General features: G+C 42.6%; 1 protein-coding gene across 1 annotated transcript; it reads right to left on the reverse strand.

The window, feature by feature from the left end:
* Positions 1 to 4,588: 4,588 nt before the first annotated feature.
* On the reverse strand, positions 4,589 to 25,974 carry LOC114656883 (T-cell surface glycoprotein CD3 epsilon chain-like). The gene is made up of 8 exons (XM_028808479.2): positions 25,710 to 25,974; positions 25,529 to 25,601; positions 22,416 to 22,433; positions 22,288 to 22,305; positions 7,572 to 7,802; positions 7,327 to 7,464; positions 7,187 to 7,242; positions 4,589 to 5,008 (listed from the first exon to the last, which is right to left on the reverse strand). Exons 2-8 carry the CDS (start codon positions 25,578 to 25,580, stop codon positions 4,955 to 4,957), a joined length of 567 nt encoding a protein of 188 aa, XP_028664312.1. The 5' UTR covers positions 25,581 to 25,601; positions 25,710 to 25,974; the 3' UTR covers positions 4,589 to 4,954.
* Positions 25,975 to 26,775: the final 801 nt, after the last annotated feature.

Raw genomic sequence — 26,775 nt, forward strand, 5'->3', positions numbered from 1 at the left:
AATAAAGACATTCTAAATGTTTATCAACTTATATGCTAGAAATCAGTCCACCGCATGTCTGAACAGCCACTTTGCGTCTTAACTTTTAGGGGTGCACTCCGGTCCTCCCATTTATAAACCTGTCCAATCAGGCCTAAATAAAAAGCTTTTTTTAAAGGAAATTAAGAGTCATGATTGGCTGATATGGGCGCGGCTCCATCTCAGAGCAGGTGACTGACGGTTCAATTTTTTTTTCAGAGGTCGGATGTTTGATTTGTCAACGCGCCACAAAAAAAAATGGTGGTCATTCAAAACTCGAGCTCAGAGGTAGAGCGGCAAAAAAGAAAGACAAAAAGAAGCCAAAGTAAAAGATGCCGTATTGATGAAAACTGTGCATGACTTCAACAACGAATCATTTGCGACGAATGAGAGGGACTCTACAAATACGTCAGGAGATGGCGGATATCACCGCTTACGGGAACTTTAGCGGCTTTAACGAGCGGTTCGATTCTGCGGAGTCTCAACTCAGACATAGACGTGAAGACGAGGCAGACAACGACAAACACCAACAAAGAAAATACTCTTTCAATGCTTTCATATTATTTTATGCATATATGAGACACCAAAACGCACAGTTGCAAACTGACAGACCTTTTAAAATATTTAATTGATGTTTGTTAACTGTGCTGTCAGATGTGATGCGGCGCTTATCGACTGGTTTGTTACATCCAATAATATACGCTAGTGAATAAAAAACGATGGTCAGGATGACCCGATATAAAGTGAAGTTTTTTTTTCTACTTCAATCCTTTCATTTATTTCTGACATACGTGGTGTTCATATGTGTGGGTCTCGCGGGGGCGTCCTCAAAAAATAAATCATTGAATGAACTTTTATTAATATGCCATATATTTCCATTCAATCAAATAGTGTTGATTTAGATAGATAACATATATAAACGGCTTTGCAATATTTAATTGAATACAATTGTTGATAGAACTAAACTGAAGCAAGGTGTTTGGCTTTTATTAATAAAAACCGACGTATATGTGTTACGAATTACCTTGTCATTAAAACAATGTATGTACAATCAACGGAATATTATTTCTTTATTTCAGGTGATTTCACTTTCCGAATAATCACAATATTTCTGATTCTGTTGGAGCAAAGAAAAAGATGCTTATCAGATGTAGGTGGATAACACATTTGCCATTGTATTTATATATATATATATATATATATATATATATATATATAATATATATATATATATATATATATATATATATATATATATATATATATATATATATAATATATATAATTTCTCTTCTGGTTCGTCCTGCTTCTACTTCAAAATCGGTCCCGCCTTAACCTTAAGGCCACGGACAATACTGTTTTAAAATACACGGGCAAATTTATCACCAAATCTCTCCACTATACACTAATACTTCTACCTCTCCAGGATACGGACAGTTGTATGTTTTTGATACGGCGAAAGCTACTGAAGTACGCTTGCAAAATAAAGCAAACTCTGCATGCAGCGAAAATTTACTTCTCCAGCTAGATTCCATGCTCAGAACCATCAACCCCTTCGCTAAATCATACAAACACATGCATGAAATCGCTCAGTCCAATCTAACAGCATCTGTACGAATGGTGTTCAAGGAAAACCCTGGGCAGGATTTACGACGATACAATGCCCCGACATGTCACCCCGATGTTGCAGCGATTTTCGTCGGAGAAGATGGCGAACCCCCTGCCGAAATTGACATTTGCATATATCCCATAGGCAACTCCTGTAAACAGATTTCCACGCTCAATATGAATTGTGATCCTGTGGTTTAGCCACTTTTATTCCCTTACGGAGACATTGGCTGGCACAAAGATTTACAACATATTCCCGATAAAAGAACCACCAACTACGGACTGGCAATTTTACGCGTACAGATTAGCAATGAGGAATACATTTAGTATTTTGCACTCCAGTGGTGTGGTGGCTCTGAGGCTAGGGATCTGCACTGGCAATTGGAAGGTTGCCGGTTCGAATCCCGTAAATGCCAATAGGGACTCTGCTCTGTTGGGCCCTTCAGCAAGGTCCTTAACCTGCAATTGCTAAGCGCTTTGAGTAGTGAGAAAAGCGCTATATAAATGCAAAGAATTATTATTCCAACAGTACGTCGTAGATGCGTACTGTAAGTTAAAACAGAGGGTGCGCGTCTCAACTATCTCAGAACACATTTCCAGGTAGTCCAAGATACATGCAACAAAACTGTCAGGATGTCATGGCCATAGTACGTAAATTCGGAAAGCCTGATTTCACAACTTCGTCTTTCAAGAAGTATTTATTTCTTCTTGATTTCTGAATTCCTTTCTCACCGTTTTCCGTTCCTATTCTTACACCGCGTCGGCTAGTATATATATAATCATAACTCAGCATCCACAGCCACATAACCAAACGGCATTTGGAAAAAAAAAAAAAAATGAAAGTCTTAAACTTTCTTTGCAGCTGTACAAAGGTGTAAGGATTCCCTGACCACAACGCAACAAAAGAGACGATCTTTATGGAAATATTGGACAGTCACATTCAATTAATGTGAGTTATAACATCTTAATCCGTCGGTGTATAGTGAAAAAGGGTATACCGTGTTATTTAAAAAAAATGTTAATTTTGAATAAGATTAAGTTAAATTAGGTAAGTAATGACAACGGGCCACAAGGCGGATTTCGCGTCTGTTTAAAGAATGCAACTTAATGTTTTTGTTTCAATGCGATTTGATTATGTTAATGTGACATCTAAGAGAATTATGTCAAAAAGCTACGTAACAACAAGAAACACGATTATATAAAGTTATGCTAATTAAATCAGAACAATGAAGTTAACAGCCCCGCTGGTTTATTGCTTGAGTGCGAGGAGGTATAAAGCACCTTTTGAGATTTGGAGGTCTTAATCCGGTCCTGAGCCGACACCACCGCTTTGCTGACTTTATCGACATTCTGCCTTGAGTGTGGTTTGCAATTAAATTTTTATTTGCTGAATGTCTCTTCCTTCCAATCATCCAGCCGGCTCTCCGAATTCTGAACCCTCGTGCTTTTCTAGTAAGTAACAGGGTCGCGTAATGAACTAGCAGTCTGTCCACACAGGAACAAACCACGGACCGGACGTCCATAAAATCAAATTTGTGACACAGTCACGTACAACACTGATTATCGCGGTAATTTAAAACTTTTCAGGCGAAATCCTTTGCGAACAACGGGAGAATATGCAGGAGAGAATCAAAGGGCAATCGAATGACTACAAACACGTATCTACTCCGAATTTAAAATTAGTTCTAACCAAGTCATAGACAGACAGATAGAAAGGAAAGGCACTATACAGTAGACAGATACACAGATGGACAGATATGAAAGAAACTATATAATAGATAGATCGATTGATAGCTGGATAGATAGATAAATAGATGGACAGATATGAAAGGCACTATATAATAGACAGATATATAGATAAGAAAGGCACTATATAATAGAGAGATATGAAGAGCACTATATAATGAATAGATAGATGGACAGATATGAAAGACACTAAATAATTGACAGATATATAGATAAGAAAGGCACTATATAATAGAGAGATATGAAGAGCACTATATAATGAATAGACAGATGGACAGATATGAAAGGCACTAAATAATAGGTAGATTTGAAAGACACTATATAGTCAACAGGTAAAAAGACTATAAAATTGTCCTTTATATGTAAGTGCCGGTGTCGGTATGACGGTGGTGCACTTCACTGTGTGCAGTTGGGAGGTCTCTGACACTAATTGAGCTTGCAATCGAAATAACGGGTGCCCAGTAGGTAGGTGGGTGTATACAAAGATGTCAGCAGTCTATGTTTACTACTATAATGCCAGTTTTGCACAGCTCATGGCCCCCCTCATTGTCCACTCTGTTGAGGTGTGATGTGATTGTCACTTGCTGGGGTATTTAAATTTAGAATGTTGCTTTATTTTGCAGCAGTCATTTCTCGTCTTCTGCAACAGGAGGCTGAGTGCAGGAAGCCTCTACATACCCACAGTGTTACCACATTCAGAAATAAAAGCGATAAGATACCATTTACATTTCCGAAATTTGTAAGACTTTCATCTTTAAATGTAAAGTGAAAACATCCCTTTCGCGTTGCTCCAGCCGCTCCTATCACTCATTCCTCAGGGCTCTCTCTGCCCTGTGCTGTTGGCATCATGAGCCCTGATCTATGGCTTTATGACTGGGTGTCTACATAGTGTTGTTCAGGAGGTCTGCTGCAGGGGGCACCTTTTCTCTGTTTGCATCACTTTGCCCTTACCCGAAATGTTGCTGTGTTCTTACCTTTGCTTCGTGCCACTCTTTTGAGGTGGGTGATCCAGTCTAAGTGATGTTTCCTCTCATTACCCCTCAGAAAGACAAAGCAGCAAAGTACAGCCGAGTCTGATGACCAACAATGCCAGCAGTCAACCACCCGTGGAACAACAATTGCGAGGGCATCTGGAAATGGAGCCTGTGGAAATTCTGAGATTGCTGAGAATGGAGTCCGACACACTAACATTTATTCAGAGCTCTGTAAGTCAAGATTGTGTAATAATGTTAGATCTTTATTAAATATAGTACCCTTCACAAAGAAAAAGCATCATAAAGAACTTTACATACAAAGAAGAAGCACCACAGTGGGATAGAAAGACTAAATGGGTGGGGAGTAAATAAAAAGGAGAGGTGAAGAGGGTGAGGACAAGTTGGAAAGGATGGGGTGGGATAGTTGGAGGAAGGATGAGGGCGACGTGTCAGGCATGGGTCTCATTTAGGCGACAAAAGCTTTAAAATAAATGAAGCAATGGCGTGCAGACCCTCGCCTCCACTAGGCAGATGACAGAGGGAGAAGAACATATGACCAACAGCCAGATATATCAGTTGGGAATGGAGGGGATGTTCAGCCCACAATCTTAGGTCCTCTTGTTCAAGCCGCTGTACGTTTCTCTCCCGGCTGCACGGATGGGCTGTGTGGAGAAGAGAGGAGGTCAGTGTGGCAGTCAAGTCATCATGGGCAGTGGTAACACAGTGGATTCAGAAAGAATTCAGACCCCCTTACTGTGTTGGAGATCTCATTTTAAATAATGCCCTTCAACCTACACTCAATAACCCATAATGACAAAGTGAATACGTGTTTTCAGAAAGGTTTCCAAACTAATTAGAAACAGGACTCTCCCATTTATATTGTGACCCATAATTCAGTACTTTGTTGAAGCCCCTTTTTGCAGCAATTTAGTTTGGAGTCTTCTTAAGTAAGACTCTACAAGCTTTGCACAAGCTTTGAATGGGAAGTTGATCCCATTCTTTCTGATAGATCTGTCTCACACTCCATTAGATTAGATGGGAAGTGTCAGTAAAGTGTCACCTTCTGGTCTCTCCACACATCCTTTATGGGATTTAAATCTGAGCTTTGGCTGGTCACATCCAGGACAGTCAAGAGACTTGTCCTTAATGTCATTGTTGTGCTGAAAGATGAATGGTTGACCCTGTCTGAGATCACATATTTTATGGAGCAGGTTTTATTCAAGGACACCTCTCTGTAATTGGCTGCATTTGTTCTCTTCTCAGTTCGGACCAGTTCCCCTGTCCCTGCAGCCCCATAGCATAACATTTCCACCCTCATGTTTCACTGTAGGGATGGTGTTAGGCAGGTGGTGAGCAGTGGCTGGCCTTCACCAGACATAGTGCTTGGAGTTCTACCCAAAGTGTTCAATTTTCACGTCATCAGACCAGAGAATCTTTTTCCTTCTGCTCTCAGAGTCCTTAAAATGCCATTTGGCAAACTCCGAACAGGAGTCAGCTCCTCTACCTTAAACACCAACTGTGCCCATCCCATAGTTTCCCCCAATGGAGAGGTCAGGATGACCATTGTGTCTGATATGCTCACATCTTACTCAGAATCTAAAACAAAAAAAAAGCCAATGATTTCACATTGTTGGCCCAGTGGAAGCTGGTGACACTATAGTGACCTGGAGCTGTGAACACCAGATGCTTCCTACTGATTTCGGTGATCTTGGTGGGCTTTGACAGCACTGGAGATCACACTCGTCAATGAGTGCTTCATACAGAGCCCCAACCTTTGCAATAGCTCCCAGTTTACCATTATGTGGCAATTACAGTTACCGCCCAGTCTCCTGAAGCATAAACCCCATTGTTCCAGTCTTTAAGTTGGCTTCTTCCGCTGACTCAGGGTCCATTCCTGGTCTGACCTGTTCACCTCACCAAATCATCTGCTGAATAGTCCAGACTTTTATCTTTCCAGGTTTATACAAGATAAACCTGCTTAAACCCAACACTGCATTGAAAGAGAAGAATGGCTATGAGGAAAGGGATGAAGACCTCAGCATGGGTTGATGGAGTGCTGCTGAGGTGGTCATTCTTCCAACAGGTTCTCCAATCTCTGAAATGCTGTTGGAGTGAGCATTGGGTTCTTCGTCACCTCCCTGGCCAAGGCCCCTGTTGCCTGATTACTTGGTTGGTCAGATGGCCAACTCTAAGAATAGCCCTGGTGGTTCCAAACTTCTGTCATTTCACAATTATTGAGGTTATTACACTCCTGAGAACACTTAAAGCTTTAGACGTGTTTTTAAGTCCTCAACCCTAACCTATTCCTTACCAGAATTTGATCACGGAGGTCTACAGAGACCTCATGGCTTGTTCAGTTTATCCTGACATGCAGTGTCAATTGTGGACCCTCTATACATTGCCTTTCTAAACTTAGTCAGGACCAGGTGGACTCCGATGAGGTTTCCAACCCACCTCAAGGAGAACAGAAGCAAACAGGTGGCATCTGACCACAGTTTGGAGTGCCACAGCAAAGCATCTGCTTCTGTGAAGGAGAGACTTGAGTTTTTGATTTGTAATAAATTTGCACAGATTTCTGAAAAAAAGGTCATGTTGGGTTATTGAGGATAGGCTGATGGGCAATAACGACAAATGTATCCATTTAAAATGAAATCTGCAACACAATAAAGTGTGCATAAAGTGAATACTTTCCAAATCCACTGTATGCACGGGAGTTGAAGGGGCTTTGCTGTCCCCTGCTTTTGACCAGGCAAAGGCTGCAGCGCCTACAGGTCATTAATATAGCAGTTGAGCTCAGCAAAACTCCTACAAAGCACCACAGGGATTTTGGCTTTACTTACCTCATAGTCAGGATTAGGGACGGGTGGCGGGCGGTCTTGACGGACTGGCCGTCCACCTGCGATACAGAAACAGCACAAAGACTGTGAGTTTAGGAGCAGAGTGCTTCGTCTCACCCCATCTGATAGTAAGTCCCCTTTACCTGCTCCGAGGTTTGTTGTTCCTTTCTTGTTTTGAACCCAGAAGTACACCATGAGGGCAACACCCAGAGTGACCAGCAGGTCCCCAATGATCACCCCAGCAGCTGTCATAGAGTCCATCTCCACACAGCCTTCACAAACTGAAACCAAAATGCAATGGTCAGAGAGTTTAGTGCTTGGCAGAGTTTTGCGGGAGCATGGGTGTGTGTTTGAGGGTGGACGCTGGTAGTCATTATGGGGTACTCACCTTTCACCTTTATGTACAAGTAATGGGAGGATGAACTGGTTCCTTTGGATTCACAAAAGTAGAGCCCGTTCATATGAGCAGTGAAGCTGTTGAAGGTGAACACTTTGGTGTTCTCATCAAAGCTCTTCTCTTCATTCCATTTGTGCCCATCCCATTTTTTCAAAGTATTGTCATCCCATGGACAGGTCAGGATGACAGTTGTGTCTGATATGCTCACATCTACCTCAGTAACTAAAACAAAAAAAAAGCCAATGATTTCAAATTGCTGGCCCAGTGGAAGCTGGTGATGCTATTGTGACCTGGAGCTGTGAACACTAGATGCCTTCTACTAATTTCAGTGACCTTGGTGGGCTTTGACAGCACTGGAGATCACAATCGTCAATGAGTGCTTCACACACAGCTCCGATCTCTGCCACAGCTCCCAGTTTGCCATTATGTGGCAGTTACAGTTACTCCCAGTCTCCTGAAGCACAAACCCAGTTGTTCCAGTCTTTAAGTTGGCTTCTTCCACTAACTCAGGGTCCACTCCTGGTCTGACCTGCTCTCACCTCACTAAATCATCTGCTAAATAGTCAAGACTTTCAATTCTCCAGGTTTATGTAAGATAAACCTGTTTAAACCCAACACTGCATTGAAAAAGAGAAGAATGGCTATGAGGAAAGGGATGAAGACCCCAGCATGGGTTGATGCCAGTTTCTAGTGACACGTCTGGCAGACGGCCGGCTACTCACCCTGGCCGGGACACCCAAAGAGGAGAATGATGGTGGAAGGCAACTACTGTGGGACACTGCCTCCCCCCAGACACCAGATGGTGACTTCCCTGCAGCATAGTGGTACCCCGGATTCCCGCAGGGCATCATGGAATCTGTAGTTCAGCATCACAGCCCTGCTGGGTACCGTGGGTGCCGCCAGGACATGCTGCAGGCAGATCTGTGGATTTGTATTTCCCATATAGCCCGGAAGTACTCCCAAGTCACAGGGTCGGATGCCCCAAAGTACTTCTGGGCTGAAGAAAACCTCAAGTCCTCCATCTGATCCTGGAAGTGCTGGCAAGTCACGGGGATGGAAGAATGGAGGCACTTCCTGGTCAAGAACTATATAAAGGACTACTGAAGACCCAGCAAGCAAGCCGGAGTTGAGAGATAGTAGGACAGAGCTTGTTGTGAGTAGAGAGAATTGTGTTCTTTATTGTAATTATTGTTATTATATTTGTTACCTGCCTGTTTATGGTGGCAGAGTTGCTTTTGGGCACTGTAAAATCAGGAAGAAAAATAAAACCTTCTTGGTGATTTTACCCTGTAAAATGTGTGTCTATCTGTTGGGTTGAAAGAGTCAACAGCAACCTCTAGCATCTTACACATGACGTTGGCTTTGGTGACACTTCATGGATTTACAGTAGTGAGGTTTTCCCAAAGGAACCTTGTCCATGGACTGGAGTTCCCAGTAACTGTTTGGTGGGCAGCTCAGTGGCAAAGAGCAACTTCTAGTGACTCATTTTTGGAGCATTAGATGCCAGTTGTTATTTCCCCTGGCTTTTCTTCATTTTGGGTATTTTCATGTCTTTCATTTGCTGGGGAAGCCTCACATCTCAAGGGCCAAGGTGAAGTTCTTGGTTTGGTCAGGCTCTATTTGGAATTTGTATGTTCTCCTTGCACATATTCTCAACTTTCCTTGGGTACACCCAGCAGGCCCAACTCTATCCCTAGGCAAAGCTGCAAATCGTTTCCAAACACAAATAGCCAATCATATGACCCAATGACATGAGAGTTTCATAAATGTTAAATTATTGCTCTTTTACTCATTGATATACAGTATAACCTTTTAATCTCTGGTTTGTAATCTGGTAGTTTAAATTGATTTTGAACTGATTTATACTTTTGCATTCATGCATTCATTTTATGTGGACTGCAGGTAGATGATTTATTGTGGTGGAGTGATATGTTGCATGTAAGTTGATAAATATTTTCTGTGTCTTTATTAGTAGAATTAGCATTTTATTTGTTATAATGTTTAAACTGGGCGGCACGGTAGCGCAGTGGGTAGCGCTGCTGCCTCGCAGTTGGGAGACCTGGGGACCTGGGTTCGCTTCCCGGGTCCTCCCTGCGTGGAGTTTGCATGTTCTCCCCGTGTTTGTATGGGTTTCCTCCAGGTGCTCCGGTTTCCTCCCACAGTCCAAAGACATGCAGGTTAGGTGGATTGGCGAAACTAAATTGGCCCTAGTGTGTGCTTGGTGTGTGGGTGTGTTTGTGTGTGTCCTGCGGTGGGTTGGCACCCTGCTCAGGATTGGTTCGTGCTTTGTGCCCTGTGTTGGCTGGGATTGGCTCCAGCAGACCCCCATGACCCTGTGTTCGGATTCAGCGAGTTGAAAAATGGATGAATAATGTTTAAAGTGCAAGGAAAATGGACAAATCAGTTTTTTTTCTACCCCCAAAGCTTTAAGGATGCTGTTTTTTATCACTGACTTGCTGGCCACCTGTGACAGAGTGGGCTAGTACGATTGCTTAATGACTTGCATTTCCATTCTTGGTTGTTTGTTTGAAGGATGCTGACAAAAACAAAATGACTTTAGGTTTATCTGAGGGTGGGCGATGGGTGTGTTTGTGCCTGAGCTATTCCACTGGTGAATTACCCAGAAATGTATGATTGTCAGGAGCGCCACATGGACATTACAGCGAAAAAGGCTTGCAAAGGCGTCCTCCCTCTGTGCCAAGTTGCATCCTGATGAAAGCAGACCGGGATGACGACCTGAAGAAAGCAGGCTGCCTGGGCCTGTGCTGATGATGAGTTGACCAGGAAGAATCGAATGCAACTAAAAGTCAATGTGCCACCTGAAATTACACATTTTACACCTTACACGTTACACTCTGGAGAGAGCAACATACAATTGTCCGTGACTGAAAACTGGTTTTGGCAGATACAGGCATATTGTTTTGAAAGTTTGTCCCTGTACCTTATTAATTGTCATTGCAAAGGCCAATCTAACAGGAAATTGTCTGCGTGGAAAAGTAAAAGGCAAATTTGAATCTGATGGGGTCAGGGATATCCGGGGAATAAGGACAGTTTGTGAGGTAGGAGCTGCGATAGTTTTACACTCCAGTACATTGCGGTGAATGCTGGCAACAGTCAGTCTAGTGCCATCACAGAGACTTCTTGCTAGCATGAGGTTTCTGAGAAGCATGACGACTGAATTCACTTTTAATTTTGAGTTTATGCGGAGGCATGGCAGTGGGAGTAAGACTGTTAAGAAATTCTTTGGGGAATGAAACTTGATCTGTGGAATCGTCTGTGACGATGTAGGCAACGCTGGTGAAAGTTACTTCGTCGGTAGGGATAAGTTTCAGCACCTGTTCATTAAGGTGTAGCGAGTCTTCGTTGGTGACGCTTAATATAGCTCGCGTACTGAGTTGTTCCGGAGTCACAGTTGAGAAGTCGATGTCACCATATAGTTGTTGAACAGGATCAGAAATAAAAGGAAAACAATGTGAAGGTAATGGACGTGGGAGGAGGGTTAGAGTTGGCGGCAAGGGGCTCTGTCTTATGTGCGTGCGTATCCCATGGTCGGGCGACTTGGTGGATTATATATAGAAAAGCAGCTGGAACCGAACAGAACAATGAAAAGTCAACGTGGCTCAGAGGTGCATGTGGACTGTAGCAGAGACGAAAGCGACTGAGGCGGTGTTTGATGAGGTGTTGCGTGCTGGCACATGAGCAGGCAGTGTGCACGCCTCGAGAGCGAGGGTGGACTCGGGAGGAAGGTTAGAGTTGGCGGGCGGGGCTCTGTCGTGCGTATCCCATGGTCTTAGAATTGGTGGATGGGGCTCTGTGATTTGGCGGGCGTGGCTCTGTCGTGCGTATCCCGTGGTCTCTGTCTTGCGTGCCATGGTCGGCTGCTTAGTGAATTGTTGGTGGGCGGGGCTCTGTGAGTTGGCAGGCGTGGCTCTGTCTTGCGTGTGTCTTGCTTGCCATGGTCTTAGTGAATTATATATATAGATTGCCTAATCTTATTTTTATATTTCTATTTTTTATAAACTTTTCTTTCTTCATCTTGTCAAGCAATTTGAGTTACATCATTTGTATGAAAATGTGCTATATGTTTAATGCTTTGTTAACGTGACACATCAAGCTTACTGTTTAAGTCTTTAGAACTACACTGCAGTTTGTTCGTCACAAAATTATTATTCCACTTCTTCATCATTGATTTACCTGTTCAGATTTCTTCTTTAGTTTTTGGAATAGTTTAACATTACAAATCAGAACCAGCCAGCTAAGCAACATTTTATCAGTGACAACGGTAACAGCAGGCGTGGTTGTTTATTCTATCAACCGTCAAGTTACAGAGTTGGGGTGCAAAGGGATTTACTGCACAATAAACTACAGTATATGTAACGGGTGGGACCTCCTTAGATGTTTAGAGGAAATGGTTACAATTAACTTAGGGGGTCGTAAAGGACCAGCATGCAGGTAGCAGAGTTTGTTGCCTGGTGGTTGGTATGTGGGAGGAAGAGCCTTTCTTCTAATTATTTATTTTATTTGTTTACGCACTTCACATACTAATTATTTGTTTCTTCTTTTTAGTTTGTCGGCGCTTTTCTCACTCTAAAAATGAACTAACAAGGGTTTTTCACTTTATTAATCTAAACCACTTCAACTTAACATAATCATGTTGCTGATACTACATGCCTTTTCAAGTCACATTGACACAGTTCTCTCAGATGTTACATTAACACTGTTAAGTCACGTTGAAATAAAAGTAATATAGTTTTTTTCTTTTAACAGAAGCATAATCCGCCTCGGGGGACTTCTGTCTTTACTCACCTAATTTAAGTTCATTTTTCTCAAAATCTTCTTCTTCAACTTTCGGCTGCTCCCGTTCGGGGTTGCCACAGCTGATCATCCAAAATTGTTATCCGCATATTGATCTGGCAATATTTTACACCGGTCAAAATGAACACTTATTTTTAATATTCAAAACACGGTGTGCCCATTTTCACCACATACCGTTAAGCTGACTTAACTTTAAAGGACCTCGGTTTTATGCACGTGACTGTCCAATATTTGAATAATGAGACGCTCCTGTTGTTGCATTCTGGTCCTAGAGATCCAAACAAATTGGTAAAGTTTTCAAAGAAAGTTCACATCTTTTTAGTAAAATTGATTTTTCCTGAAGGCCACGGGTTCTGTGTGGTTGTGGAAGTGGATTTATCATAGTTTTTTTTTATATTTGTTGCCCAACCTGTCTGCGGTGGGTTGGCACCCTGCCCGGGATTGGTTCCTGCCTTGTGCCCTGTGTTGGCTGGGATTGGCTCCAGCAGACCCCCGTGACCCTGTGTTTGGATTCAGCGGGTTGGAAAATGGATGGATGGATGGATGCCCAACCTGTTTTACAAAAGTATCTTTTTCATTGCTTCCTACACAACAGAATTCCTAATGTTCAAATTACATAAATATGCAGTCATCCAAAATAAACTAAAAAAAGTCTTTGGTATATTTAAGTGTTTGTGTTCATGCATTACAAATGGCTAATATAATATATAATATAACTTAATTAATCTGACTCATTATTTGAAAAACAAATATTAATATAAAAATGGTCACTGCAACTGTAGTTAAATTAAAATTTGGCTTTGGGCAGATTTAAGAAAAGATGTTAGTTTAAATAACATATTTAAGTTTAGCTAATAGGAAAACAGTTAACTTAAAGTGTCAAAAACCAAAGTAACTGATTCAATGTTTAATTTTTTACATTGCTCTTATTACAGTTGTACTGTTTGTCTCAGCTCTTTATTATTGTTTTGTACGTATTATTTTTTTTACTGCTGTTGATATTCTGACCCTGTATGATGAACTCAATGTCGCTTTGTGCTTGGAGAATCGGTGACGTTTAGTTCATTTCTTTTATTCAAAAATGTATATTTTGATATTCCTTGGTTTAAGTATTCTCACTGTTAGATTACTTGATTCGTGTGTTTTTTAGTATTATGAGCACTCAGTTCCCCCATAGCAGTTACTGTGATAAGGGTTTATAACGGGCAGTAATAAAGCATTGTATTTTATTGTACAAGTGTATTTTTATATTTCAATAAAATTATATTATTATTTTAGAATTACCAGATTATTAGTTTATATTCTTATTCTGTAGGGTTTAATTTAATGTCAGATTGTGCTCAGCGAACCAGTAACGTTTACTTCACTTCTTTTATTTTATACAAATGCATATTTTGATGTCATTTTAATTCACTATTTGCACTAGTCTATAACTTGATTTTTTTCACTTTATTAATGTTGTTCATTGTACGGTTTCCCCATAGCAATCATTGGGATACACCTTTACAGTGTATCCGGAAAGTATTCACAGCGCATCACTTTTTCCACATTTCGTTATGTTACAGCCTTATTCCAAATTCATATTTTTCCTCAGAATTCTACACACAACACCCCATAACGACAACTTGAAAAAAGTTTACTTGAGATTTTTGCAAATTTATTAAAAATAAAAAAACTGAAAAAGCACATGTACATAAGTATTCACAGCCTTTGCCGTGAAGCTCAAAATTGAGCTCAGGTGCATCCTGTTTCCCCTGATCATCCTTGAGATGTTTCTGCAGCTTCATTGGAGTCCACCTGTGGTAAATTCAGTTGATTGGACAGGATTTGGAAAGGCACACACCGGTCTATATAAGGTCCCAGAGTTGACAGTTCATGTCAGAGCACAAACCAAGCATGAAGTCAAAGGAATTGTCTGTAGACCTCCGAGACAGGATTGTCTCGAGGCACAAATCTGGGGAAGGTTACAGAAAAATTTCTGCTGCTTTGAAGGTCCCAATGAGCACAGTGGCCTCCATCATCCGTAAGTGGAAGAAGTTCGAAACCACCAGGACTCTTCCTAGAGCTGGCTGGACATCTAAACTGAGTGATCAGGGGAGAAGGGTCTTAGTCAGGGAGGTGACCAAGAACCCAATGGTCACTCTATCAGAGCTCCAGAGGTCCTCTGTGGAGAGAGTAGAACCTTCCAGAAGGACAACCATCTCTGCAGCAATCCACCAATCAGGCCTGTATGGTAGAGTGGCCAGATGGAAGCCACTCCTTAGTAAAAGGCACATGGCAGCCGCCTGGAGTTTGCCAAAAGGCACCTGAAGGACTCTCAGGCCATGAGAAAGAAAATTCTCTGGTCTGATGAGACAAAGATTGAACTCTTTGGTGTGAATGCCAGGCGTCACATTTGGAGGAAACCAGGCACCGCTCATCACCAGGCCAATACCATCCCTACAGTGAAGCATGGTGGTGGCAGCATCATGCCGTGGGGATGTTTTTCAGCGGCAGGGACTGGGAGACTAGTCAGGATAAAGGGAAAGATGACTGCAGCAATGTACAGAGACATCCTGGATGAAAACCTGCTCCAGAGCGCTCTTGACCTCAGACTGGGGCGACGGTTCATCTTTCAGCAGGACAACGACCCTAAGCACACAGCCAAGATATCAAAGGAGTGGCTTCAGGACAACTCTGTGAATGTCCTTGAGTGGCCCAGCCAGAGCCCAGACTTGAATCCGATTGAACATCTCTGGAGAGATCTTAAAATGGCTGTGCACCGACGCTTCCCATCCAACCTGATGGAGCTTGAGAGGTGCTGCAAAGAGGAATGGGCGAAACTGGCCAAGGATAGGTGTGCCAAGCTTGTGGCATCATATTCAACAAGACTTGAGGCTGTAATTGCTGCCAAAGGTGCATCGACAAAGTATTGAGCAAAGGCTGTGAATACTTATGCACATGGGATTTCTCAGTTTTTTTATTTTTAATAAATTTGCAAAAACCTCAAGTAAACTTTTTTCATGTTGTCATTATGGGGTGTTGTGTGTAGAATTCTGAGGAAAAAAATGAATTTAATCCATTTTGGAATAAGGCTGTAACATAACAAAATGTGGAAAAAGTGATGCGCTGTGAACACTTTCCGGATGCACTGTATAACCGGCAGTAATACATAATTGTATTTTTATACTATATCTAAAATTCAATTATAGAATTATTTTATAATTATAGGATTATTATTTTATGTATGTATATTTTGATTTTTATTCACAATTATCACTAGAGATCACTTGATTGTTTTTGTTTTCACTCTTTTAACGTTGTTCATTCTAATGTTCCCTCATTGCAGTCGTCATGATGTATGGTTTTATAACTGGCAGTAGTAATAAATCGTTGAATTTTATCCTACAAGTGTATTTTTATACTACCATAGAATACAAAGGGACTCTCATGTTGTCCTGCAAAGCCCATTGACAACATCAGACTCTGCAGTGATATGGAAGAATTCTTCAGAAAACTCAGACTAAAAGAATTTTTCCACAAGAAAGAAAACAGTAACACATGAACCAACAACAAGCAGTTACAACAACCCCACCAATAAATCCACATGGACACCAGAGCTGGCAGAAACTCCACCCTGGATAATTATATAGACTACTTCCAACAGAGAGTGAAAACAGGAATCTTAAACAGGCAGCAAAATCGGATAGAAAACATTACTGGAGATGAGCAGAGAGCCATACATTCATTAAGGGAAAATGCAGAAATCTTTATCAAACCAGCAGACAAAGGGGGTGCTTTAGTCATCATGAACACTTCAGATTATATACAGGAGGAACAAAGACAATTGTCCAATACTATGCATTTTTACAAACTGCAAGAAGACCGAACAGATCACTACAAAAAGGAACTAAAAAAGATAGTAAGTAGCTTTCCTCTTGACATCAGGGATCATGTAAACTGTTTAATTCCTGAGAACCCCAAAATGGGTTACTTCTACATGCTTCCTAAAATCCACAAAGAAGGGAACCCAGGAAGGCCTATAATCTCAGGAATTGGCTCCCTTACAGAAAATATTTCTGGTTGGGTGGAGCACATCCTTAAATCCCTCACCCGTAATACAACCAGCTACATCCAGGACACCACTGACTTCTTAAAAAAACTGTCTGCTTTAGGCCCCTTACCTGAGGGAACCTTACTGGCCACAATGGATGTTGAGGCACTTTACACAAACATCCCCCATGATGATGGCATATTAGCATGTGAAATGTACCTCAAACAACATGATGTACCCACAAAGTCAGTAATAGAAAAGATAAAATTCACTCTGACACATAATCTATTCTCTTTTGGACAAGATTGCTACTTGCAACAAATGGGGACGGCAACGGGCTGTCGGTTTGCACCTCACTATGCAAACCTATTTATGGCAAAATTGGAGGAAGATTTCATGTCAATGTGCATCGTAAAACCAATGTTTTATCTCCATTACATAGATGACATCTTCATAATATGGACTGCCAGTGAGAAGGACCTCCTCCATTTTCATAATGAATAGAATTCTTTTCACCCCAACATAAAGCTGAAGCTGAATTACTCAAAAACAGAAGTCAGCTTCCATGACACCAACGTTCAACTGAAAGACAACACCCTTGTAACTTCTGTTTTTCACAAACCAACAGACAAACGGACCTACCTGAAAAGTGAAAGCTTCCACCCCAAGCATATAAGGTGCTCCATTATTTTCAGCCAAGCAATATGGTACAATCGTATTTGCTCAGACCCAACAGACCGGGATAAACAACTGCAGGAGCTCAGACAAGATTTCATCAGACAAGGTTACACCCCCAAAACAACAGACACTCAAATAAGAAGAGGTGCTGCCATACCCAGAGACAACCTTCTGGAATATAAAAACAAAGACAACAAGAACCGCATCCCCCTTGTTGTCACCTACAACCCACATCTTGAAACACTTCAAAAAATTATAAAAGAACTTCAGCCAATACTAAACAATGACCAAACACTGAAAAATATATTTCCTGACCCTCCTCTCCTGGCATACATACAACCACCAAACTTTCAGCAACTAATTGTCCGAAGCTCCCTAAGTGAGCCAACAGAAAATGGCACATCTCCATGCCTACAGCAAAGATGCATAACATGTGCCCACATTTATGATACAGACCACACCGCCGACTAGAACATCACAAAAAGGGATCATTTTCCTGCAGATCATCTAATGTGGTCTACCTCATTCTCTGCATGAAATGTCCTGACACTGCACTCTATGTGGGAGAAACTGGACAGACTCCACATTAAACGTGGCAACACAGATGTTCCTGTAGCTTCTCACTTCAACAGCCATGGACACCGTGAGAGGGACTTTAAAGTCACAGCGCTTATGGGCAACTTCAAAACACAGCAAGAGAGAAAAGAATGGGAAGTTAAACTTATGCTAAAATTTAATACATTACAACATGGCTTGAATAGGGACATGGGTCTTATGGCCAGATATGAGGATTGTTTACATTCTCTCAGAATGACAGACAACCTGTCTAGAGATCCACATTGTTTTGAAAAAGTCATTACAAACTTCAAAAGACTTTCTTGGACAGTTATCTTATCCAAAGATCTTGGCCATACATTGTTCTTCTCTCTCTTGTTAAATTAATCCTAGCCTGAATGAATCTATTAATTTTTTAAATTTAAAAGTTCTCATTTAAAGATTTACCAATGTTGTTTCTTGTCCTAGATTGTGTATATAAACACAAGGAACTCCAGTTTCTGTATTACATCTTGGCTGAAGAAGGGGCCTGAGTTGCCTCGAAAGCTTGCATATTGTAATCTTTTTAGTTAGCCAATAAAACGTGTCATTTTGCTTGGCTTTTCTCTACATTCATAATGGCTAACACGGTACAACACCCTAGTACTACTTTATGCTACCATAAAATTCAAGTATAGAATTAGTCAGTCAGTCAGTCAGTCCTTGTCCAACCCGCTATATACTAACACAGGGTTATGGGGGTCTGCTGGAGCCAATCCCAGCCAGCATAGGCCACAAGTCAGGAACAAACCCTGGGCAGGATGCCAGCCCACCGTAGGACACACACACACACACCAAGCACACACTAGGGACAATTTAGGATTGTCATTATAATTACAGGATTATTTTATATTCTAATTTTGCAGGATTTAATTTAATGTCAGGTTGTGCTCAGCAAGCCAGTAACATTTACTTCATTTATTTCATTCTATGCAAATGCATATTTTGATATCATTTTAATTCAGTATGACAGACAAGATTAGACAGGAGTCCCTGTGGACTATGATATTTGCTGATGACATTGTGATCTGTAGCGAGAGTAGGGAGCAGGTTGAGGAGACACTGGAGAGGTGGAGATCTGCTCTAGAGAGGAGAGGAATGAAGGTCAGTAGGACAACCAAGACAGAATACATGTGTGTGAATGAGAGAAAGGTCAGTGGAATAGTGAGGATGCAGGGAGTAGAGTTGGTGAAGGTGGATGAGGTGGGATCAACAGTACAGAGTAATGGGGAGTGTGGAAGAGGAGTGAAGAGAGTGCAGGCAGGGTAGAATGGGTCGAGAAGAGTGTCAGGAGTGATTTGTGACAGACGGATATCAGCAAGAGTGAAAGGGAAGGTCTACAGGACGGTAGTGAGACACGCTATGGTATATGGGCTGGAGACGGTGGCACTGACCAGAAAGCAGGAGATGGAGCGGGGGGTGGCAGAGCTAAAGATGTTAAGACTTCCACTGGGGGTGACAAGGATGGATAGGATTAGAAATGAGGACATTAGAGGGTCAGCTCAAGTTGGATGGTTTGGAGACAAAGTCAGAGAGGCGAGATTGTGTTGTTTTGGACGTGCAGAGGAGAGATGCTGGGTATAATGGGAGAAGGATGATGAGGATGGAGCTGCCAGGGAAGAGGAAAAGAGGAAGGCCTAAGAGAAGTTTTATGGATATGGTGAGAGGGCATGCAGGGGATGGGTGTAACAGAGCAAGATGCAAAGGATAGAAAGATATGGCAACCCCTAACGGGAGCAGCCGAACGAAGAACAACTATCATGTCTATAACTTGATTGATTTTTTTTTCTTCCACTCTATTAATGTTTATTCTAAGGTTCCCTCATTGCAGTCATTGGGATGCAAGGTTATAACAGGCAGTAATAACTGTATTTTATGCTATCTACAATTATCTTATATTTAAATGCCTAAAAGTGGAAGTGTGTGTGTCTGTCTGTGTGTCCGGCCCAGAAGTGAGAGGCAGAGTCTGGGTAATGGCTCCGCCTCCAAGGATACACAAGCGAGGCCAGCATGTTGATTTTTATTCATTATTATCACTAGAGGTCACTTGATTGTTTTTTTTTTCTCACTCTATTAACATTGTTCCCTCATCCCAGTCATCATGAAATGATTTTATAACCGGCTATAATAAATAATTGTATTTTATCCTTTCTTTCATTTGAACGGGCCTAAATAAATGTAATGAATTATTATTATTATTATTATTATTCCTGGCTGATTCATTAGTTAATTCTGTGTCCACCTCGTCACAGAGGGGCTAAGCTTGTTTAGAACAATGGCTGAGCTTCACCTCCTTGCATACATTCCCTACTCACTTGCTGCACTTGGTCTTCTGTTATCTATCTATCTATCTATCTATCTATCTATCTATCTATCTATCTATCTATCTATCTATCTATCTATCTATCTATCTATCTATCTATCTATCTATCTATCTATCTATCTATCTATCTATCTATCTATCTATCTATCTATTCATTTATGTACTAGGGGGTTTGCCCCCTGCTTGCTTCGTTTGCCAACCCCCCCCCAGCTTGCGCTTTGCGCCATCTGCCGCTCGTGTTGTGAAGAGGGGGGCTGAACGCACCCCAAGGAGACGTGGTCGCTCCTCCAAACCCCCTCTTAAACGGTGACACAATGGGAAACAAATACAGTTTTTTTTTTTACCTCCTCTTTGATCGATCAGCTGGTGGTTTGCTGATGCTGCCGTGCTGTGTGATCTCCATGTCCCACGGCACTTCAAACATTTAAAAGCCTGTACAGCAGCTGTCCTACTCTTTGCCTTTTATTTCCAGCCCCAGGTTTGGTTAAATCTTTATAATTTAAGTAATTAAATTATGTTTAATAATTTAAAAAAGGGAATGAGAATCTGAAAATCTAACAACATCACATTAAAGTTTGATAAATTCTGAAAAGAATGATACCAAACATATATATGTAGGTTTTCAAATAAGCCCGATTTATAACGTGACATAAAATCATTGCACAAAATCGTTGCACTTTTAGGCTTAGGATTTTATATATAGAGAGTAGAAGTAGAATTATTTATTTTACTTTGCTAAATCCATTACGTAGTTTGGGATGTTACCTACAAGGACGCCCCCATCAGATAAAGCTGCTTGTGTTCCTCCACTTATTTGTTGCTTTTCAATTTATTGTACTTATAACACAGATGAATGAAGAAGTCATACTTTAACCTAAGTTGTTTTATTGAAAGAATGTCTAATGACAACTCTGAAATCTGTGTGGTTTTTATATTACGGCTTTGAAGATGAATGCCCATCCCATTTAAGGCCTTTATAGAGTTATTGGTAAACCACTTCAGCAGTTCGGAATGAAATAAAATGTTATAAAGCAAATCACAATCAATTCATCTGTCCATTTTAATTGACTTATCTGATTCAGGGCCATACAAGGTGGTGCCTGTCGCAGCATCATCAGTTACAAGGCAGCAACCAACACACACACACGTAAACACACACACACGCACACACACGCACACACATAAACACACACACACACACGTGTAAACACATACACACACATACACTGTCATACACACTCACACACACACACACATGCACACATATTCACACACGCACACACACACTGTCATACACACGCACACTCACGTAAACACATACACACACGCGCACACACTGTCATACACACTCACACACACACCCATGCATGCACAAACACACACACTGTCATACACACACGCACACACACACACACACAAACACATACACACACGCACACACACACTGTCATACACACTCACACACACACATGCACATGCACACTGTCATACACACACACACAGACACACACACACTGTCATACACACATGTGAACACACACGCGCACACACACACTCTTCTATTTACACGGAGTCAGTGAAGCCTTCAGAGTACTGGAGCAGAACCAAGACTGGCATCGTGAGAACATGCAGACTCCACACAGATAGTAGCCAGGCTGAAATTCTAACCTGAGACGCGAGTAAACTGAGCTAACCTGCCTGCCGCCGGAATCCCCAAACCCCCGCAGCTATATCACATGGGAAACCAACACAGGCTGAGAGAAACAACAGCAAATGTGGCTTCAGACCTGAGCACCAGAGGCCCTAATATACTCTACATGACTGAACTTAAAGATGATGGCAGAGGGTAATACAGAAGTTGCCCTGCCAAATATGAGATGCAGGACATGAAGTTCACCTTTAAGAAATCCCTTGTGACATTTTTGTGAAATTTGGCCCCTCATTGCATTTTTGAACTTTAGGAATCCAGCTTCCCATTTCTAGGCCTGTCCAGGCCGAAGCCTATAGGTAGCAGTTGGGGGGAATGACTGGCTTGGAGGAGCCCCTTCTGGGCTGACTGGTGAAGGTCCTCAAGAAGTGGTTGCTTTCCTGCACCTTTCCTGGCTGCAAGCGCTCACCAGAGTCATCTGTGACCATCAAGGGACACATCAGGTGCCAGCCCGACAGGTACTTCTGAGATGGCAGCTTAGTGGCTTTACAGAATCAGCAATGCAAAGCACAGCAGCTGCGAAATGAGGATAAATATAGAAAATAGAAGTGCTTACCTGCTTCTGTTTCAGCATCTAGGGGGGAGACGAAGAGTGAGAGATTGTGTCAGCGTTGTGTCCAAGAGAGTGAGACATTAAAGCCATCAGCAGGGAGACAACGATGAAGCAAAAACTGCAGAACTTACCCTGAGCTTGGCTGGGACCTGTGAGACACAAAAAGTAAATAAGTGAGTGAGAGGCTCTGCTTCTGGAACTGTAGCTGCCCTGTTAGATACAACAGCCAGGGGGCACCTGTGAGGGCAGTACCCACTGCACATGCTGCATAGCTCTACTATACCATACTGGCACAGCCTCCCAAGCCAGGATACTTTTACACATAATCACAACTGCCCATAATCCAGCAGGTTGGGCTTTAGCAGGCATGGCTACCCATAGTGTGGCACAGGTGGGCATAACCATATGAAGTATAAGTGGAAATCAATGTATATACCCAGGTGAGGTAACTTGACACAAATGGAGGCAGCATGTCCGTGCCAGTGTGAGATGAATGTTTTTGGGCAAGGCCACCTGCATCAGGTCAAGTCCAATGCAGATGGGCATCACTGTTGGTGCCCAATTTAATGCAACACCAGCAGGCACAGTTAAACCATTAGAGTTAATCTGGCAGAAGTGGACATAGCTGTATATTTAGTTTATTTTAGTTTGGTATAAGTGGACATCCCTCAGTGTGTCAAAGTGAGCCAACCCTCACCACCAGTGCCGTTTATTAGTTTAAGTCTAACACCAGAAAGCACATTTACCCATGACAGAGTCTTTTGGGTTTCAGTGGGCATGGCTTCTTGTATCAGAGTAAGTCTGGCACAAATGGGCACTGCTGCCTCTGCCAGCTAAAATGGACCCAGCTAACTGCCCCAGAGTGTCATAGGTGAAGTTGTGGTCCTACTGATACTAATACTTGAATGTGACCTTTAGTGCCATGCCACCTACTACCAGAGTTGACCAGGCACACCGTCTGTGAACTTTGCAGTTCTGATACTTTTGGGAGGGCTGGATGACACCAATCTGTTACACTGACACAGAGGAGGGTTGGATGAAGAGGTGCAGCAAGATGGAGGTGATGGGGATGAGGCCAAGAGGGAGGCTGAGGAAGGAGCGATTGATGGTTAGATGACATGAAAGTTATGGGCGTCCCCTCAGGACCGCTGAGATCAGAGACTGGACAGTTTCCAGTATGTTCGGAAAACGGCCATTAAATCAGTGATGATGATGATGATGATGATGGTGACGACACACATGTACTCATTTAGAAACTACATATTGGCACCTCAACACAACACTGTAAATGGGAGCCAACACACATCAGTGTGAGCACAGAGCATATACTGACACAATTACACACACAAGCACACAGACTTGCATGTACACACCAACAGTCGCACACTCAAGCACACGAGCAAATTCACAAGCACACCTTCAGTGATGCACGCAATGTACTGGCGCACATGTGCACATCGTACTGCTGTAAATGCAAATACGGGCATACATTTACACAATCGAAGTCAACATGCATGCAGTGAAACACACGAGTGTGCAAAAAGACACAAACTGATACGTGCAGGAAAAACACGCACAGACCACCCATATCCACACAAATGCATATGCCCATCAACCCATTTACTGAACCCACTTAATCTTTAGCAGGGTCACGGGGAAACTGGAGCCTATCCAAGCAAGCATTGGGCGTAAAGCAAGAACAGTCCCTGGGCAGATTTCCAGCCCATTGAAGGGTAAGCACACCCAAACACACACTGGTGCCAATTTGGCATTGCCAATCCGTCTTACCTGCATGTCTTTGAACTGTGGGAGGAAACCCATGTAGACCCGGGGAGAACATGCCGACTACACACAGAGAACACCCGGGATGTGAATCCCAGCTCTTTGTTACAAGGATGCAGTGCTAACACTGTGCAACCATGCCGCACATTAATATACATAAATATGAATGCACTGGCAAGCATATCATACATGCTGCCATAAATGCAAAGACGGACATATATTAATACCATCAACGTAACAGAATGACATACATTAACACACACCAATGCAATGCCTTGAAACACATGAGGGTGCAGTATACGGCAAGTAGATACACACTGAGCTGTGCAGAAATAGACACACACATGCCCACCACAACAACACGTACACACATGCACATACAGTACATGCAAACACAGACTGAGACACTGGCACACACATAGTGTGCAACACATGCAAACACTGACAAGCACACAAACACACACATGTCCATTCAATGACATATTACAAACAGAGCCATTTTGGTGCCCAGTGCAGTATATCTGGCCATGTGGTGCCAACTGGCCACTTAGTCTTCTTATGCCTAGAAATGGAGGATCACACAAATTGAGACGTCAGGACATGGGCATGTACTTCAGTACTCAGTGACCCTCCTATGCTCAGCACCCAGACACACACACACACACACACATGTGTACAGGTGCAGGAGTACCCGGCATTGCCCAGGGTGAAATCAAGTGCTGGATAAAGAAAAATTCTGGTCCCAAACCAAACCCACCATAGAGAGAAACCCTGCAAGTTGCCATGCCAAGTTCTAAAAATGTCTTCCAGAGGGCACTTCCCAAATAAAAAGTAGGAGTGCTCACTTAATAAAGTGAACATGAAGCACAGATGGTGGTCCACGCCAGTACAAATGGGGAATCCGTGCAGAATTTGGTGGAGACGGTGTGGATTTGCATACCAGACAGACACACAAACACTCATTCAGCTTTATGCATTATATATTTTATATACAATACATACTTCTGCATAGAAATATAAATATAAACATGCCCAGACTGGCACGAATGCTCAGATGCTGCCTCACACCCCAACACAGTCAGACCCCATCAAAAGCACGCTCACGCCCTCGCACATCGAGACTCACTCATCTTGTCGGCCATCTTAAGCTCTTAGTGGGTCTTTGTCTCAAAATGGCGATGGGCGCGGTGTAAATGAGCCCACTGACAGACGCCAGAGTGGCACTTCCCTTCCTTAAGTGCGTTAGTGCACTGGAGTGGGCACACTAGGGCTGTCTATTAGGAAAACTGGGATTTTAGTCAAAAGAAAAGCAGGAGCATCCATGAACCTAAGCGATGCCAACCCAAATAGACTTGACGTCTGACCGTTCTGCAGTTTCTGTCATTTTCTGAGTTTGGTGAGATGGCTGCCATCAGGAGGCTCACTGTCACCTATTGTCTCCTACCAAGCGACGGCCACTCACCTGTATGTGCCATAATCACCAGGATCAGTAGAGTGGATGCTGCTCTCTCCATTTCTGCTCCTGGGTCAGTTTCCTAAGAGGATAAGCAGTTGATCACTTTTATTATCAAGAAGTGATGGTGACAGCAGGTTTGAAGCTTTCAAGTCCAGGAAGACAAGTGGATAGTCCATTGGCAACTTACCAGAGGACAGATGAACACCGCTGTGCTTGGACCGGACGCTCCTACTCAATGAAGTCCTATGTCTCTGGCCAGGTCCGGTGGTCCCTCTCGGGGAGGTGTCGTCTCTTGTTTTTACCTTGTCCCGAGTTCCAGTAAGTTACACACTCCTCTAAACAGGAACTGGAGGCGGGTCGGGTGCTTGTCAAGTTGAATCTTGGGCGGGGGCGCAGTGATGTCACTCTGAGTTTTGTAGGGGTGGTGACACCCGGGCCTCTATTAGGTTCAAAGTACCTCACCAAATGAGCAGCTCACAGTAGAGAATGAGGTTATGAAAGACAGAGAAAGAAAGCGCTTTTGTCAAACACCCCTCCACCCACACCCATACCCCCCCACGCTTCTGCCCACCACGGGGCAGCCGTTACAACCACAACAGGTGTTACAGAGTGGTGGCAATGGTGCTGGGAGACTGGGGAGGGCAAGAGGAAAAGGTGGTGGAAGGAACTCCAGTGACACCTGCTGGAGTGGCCTGGAATGACAGGCAGTCTGGTGCTAATGACAAGCAGATGCTGCCACCTATTGATTTCTTTGAGCTACTACACTGAAATAGTGTCCTCCATCTACTGATGATGGAACTGTGAGGTATTAAAGGTTGCAGGTACACATTATTGAGGAAGAAGAGGAGGATGAGGAGGAAACACTAATGACACCTTCTTAAACTGACTGTCAAATGCCATTTAGTGACAAGCATTTGCTTCCCCCTACTGGTTTCTATGAGCCATTACACTGTAATTGAAACAGGTTGGCCAGAGTTCCTCCTCTGGCTGGGGTTTACAATCATGTTTTCTGTCTCTTCTGTTTATTTTTGATTCTTCAATTTATGTTGATTATGTTAATGTTACGTTTTTGATTATCTAGTGGTAGAATTACATGCATTATTCATTGTTATTGATATTGTTTATGTATATAAGCTGCCTGTGTAATGTCCTATGTATTTTGTGGGTGGTACTCCAAGAGGCCGGGCCACCTGCCAGGAACTGCCCACCCTCCTATAAATCCAGTGGTTCACCCACAGTTCCTGGTAGTTCAT

This window comes from Erpetoichthys calabaricus, chromosome 9 (assembly GCF_900747795.2).
Source record: "Erpetoichthys calabaricus chromosome 9, fErpCal1.3, whole genome shotgun sequence".
In the NCBI taxonomy this organism is placed as follows: domain Eukaryota; kingdom Metazoa; phylum Chordata; class Cladistia; order Polypteriformes; family Polypteridae; genus Erpetoichthys; species Erpetoichthys calabaricus.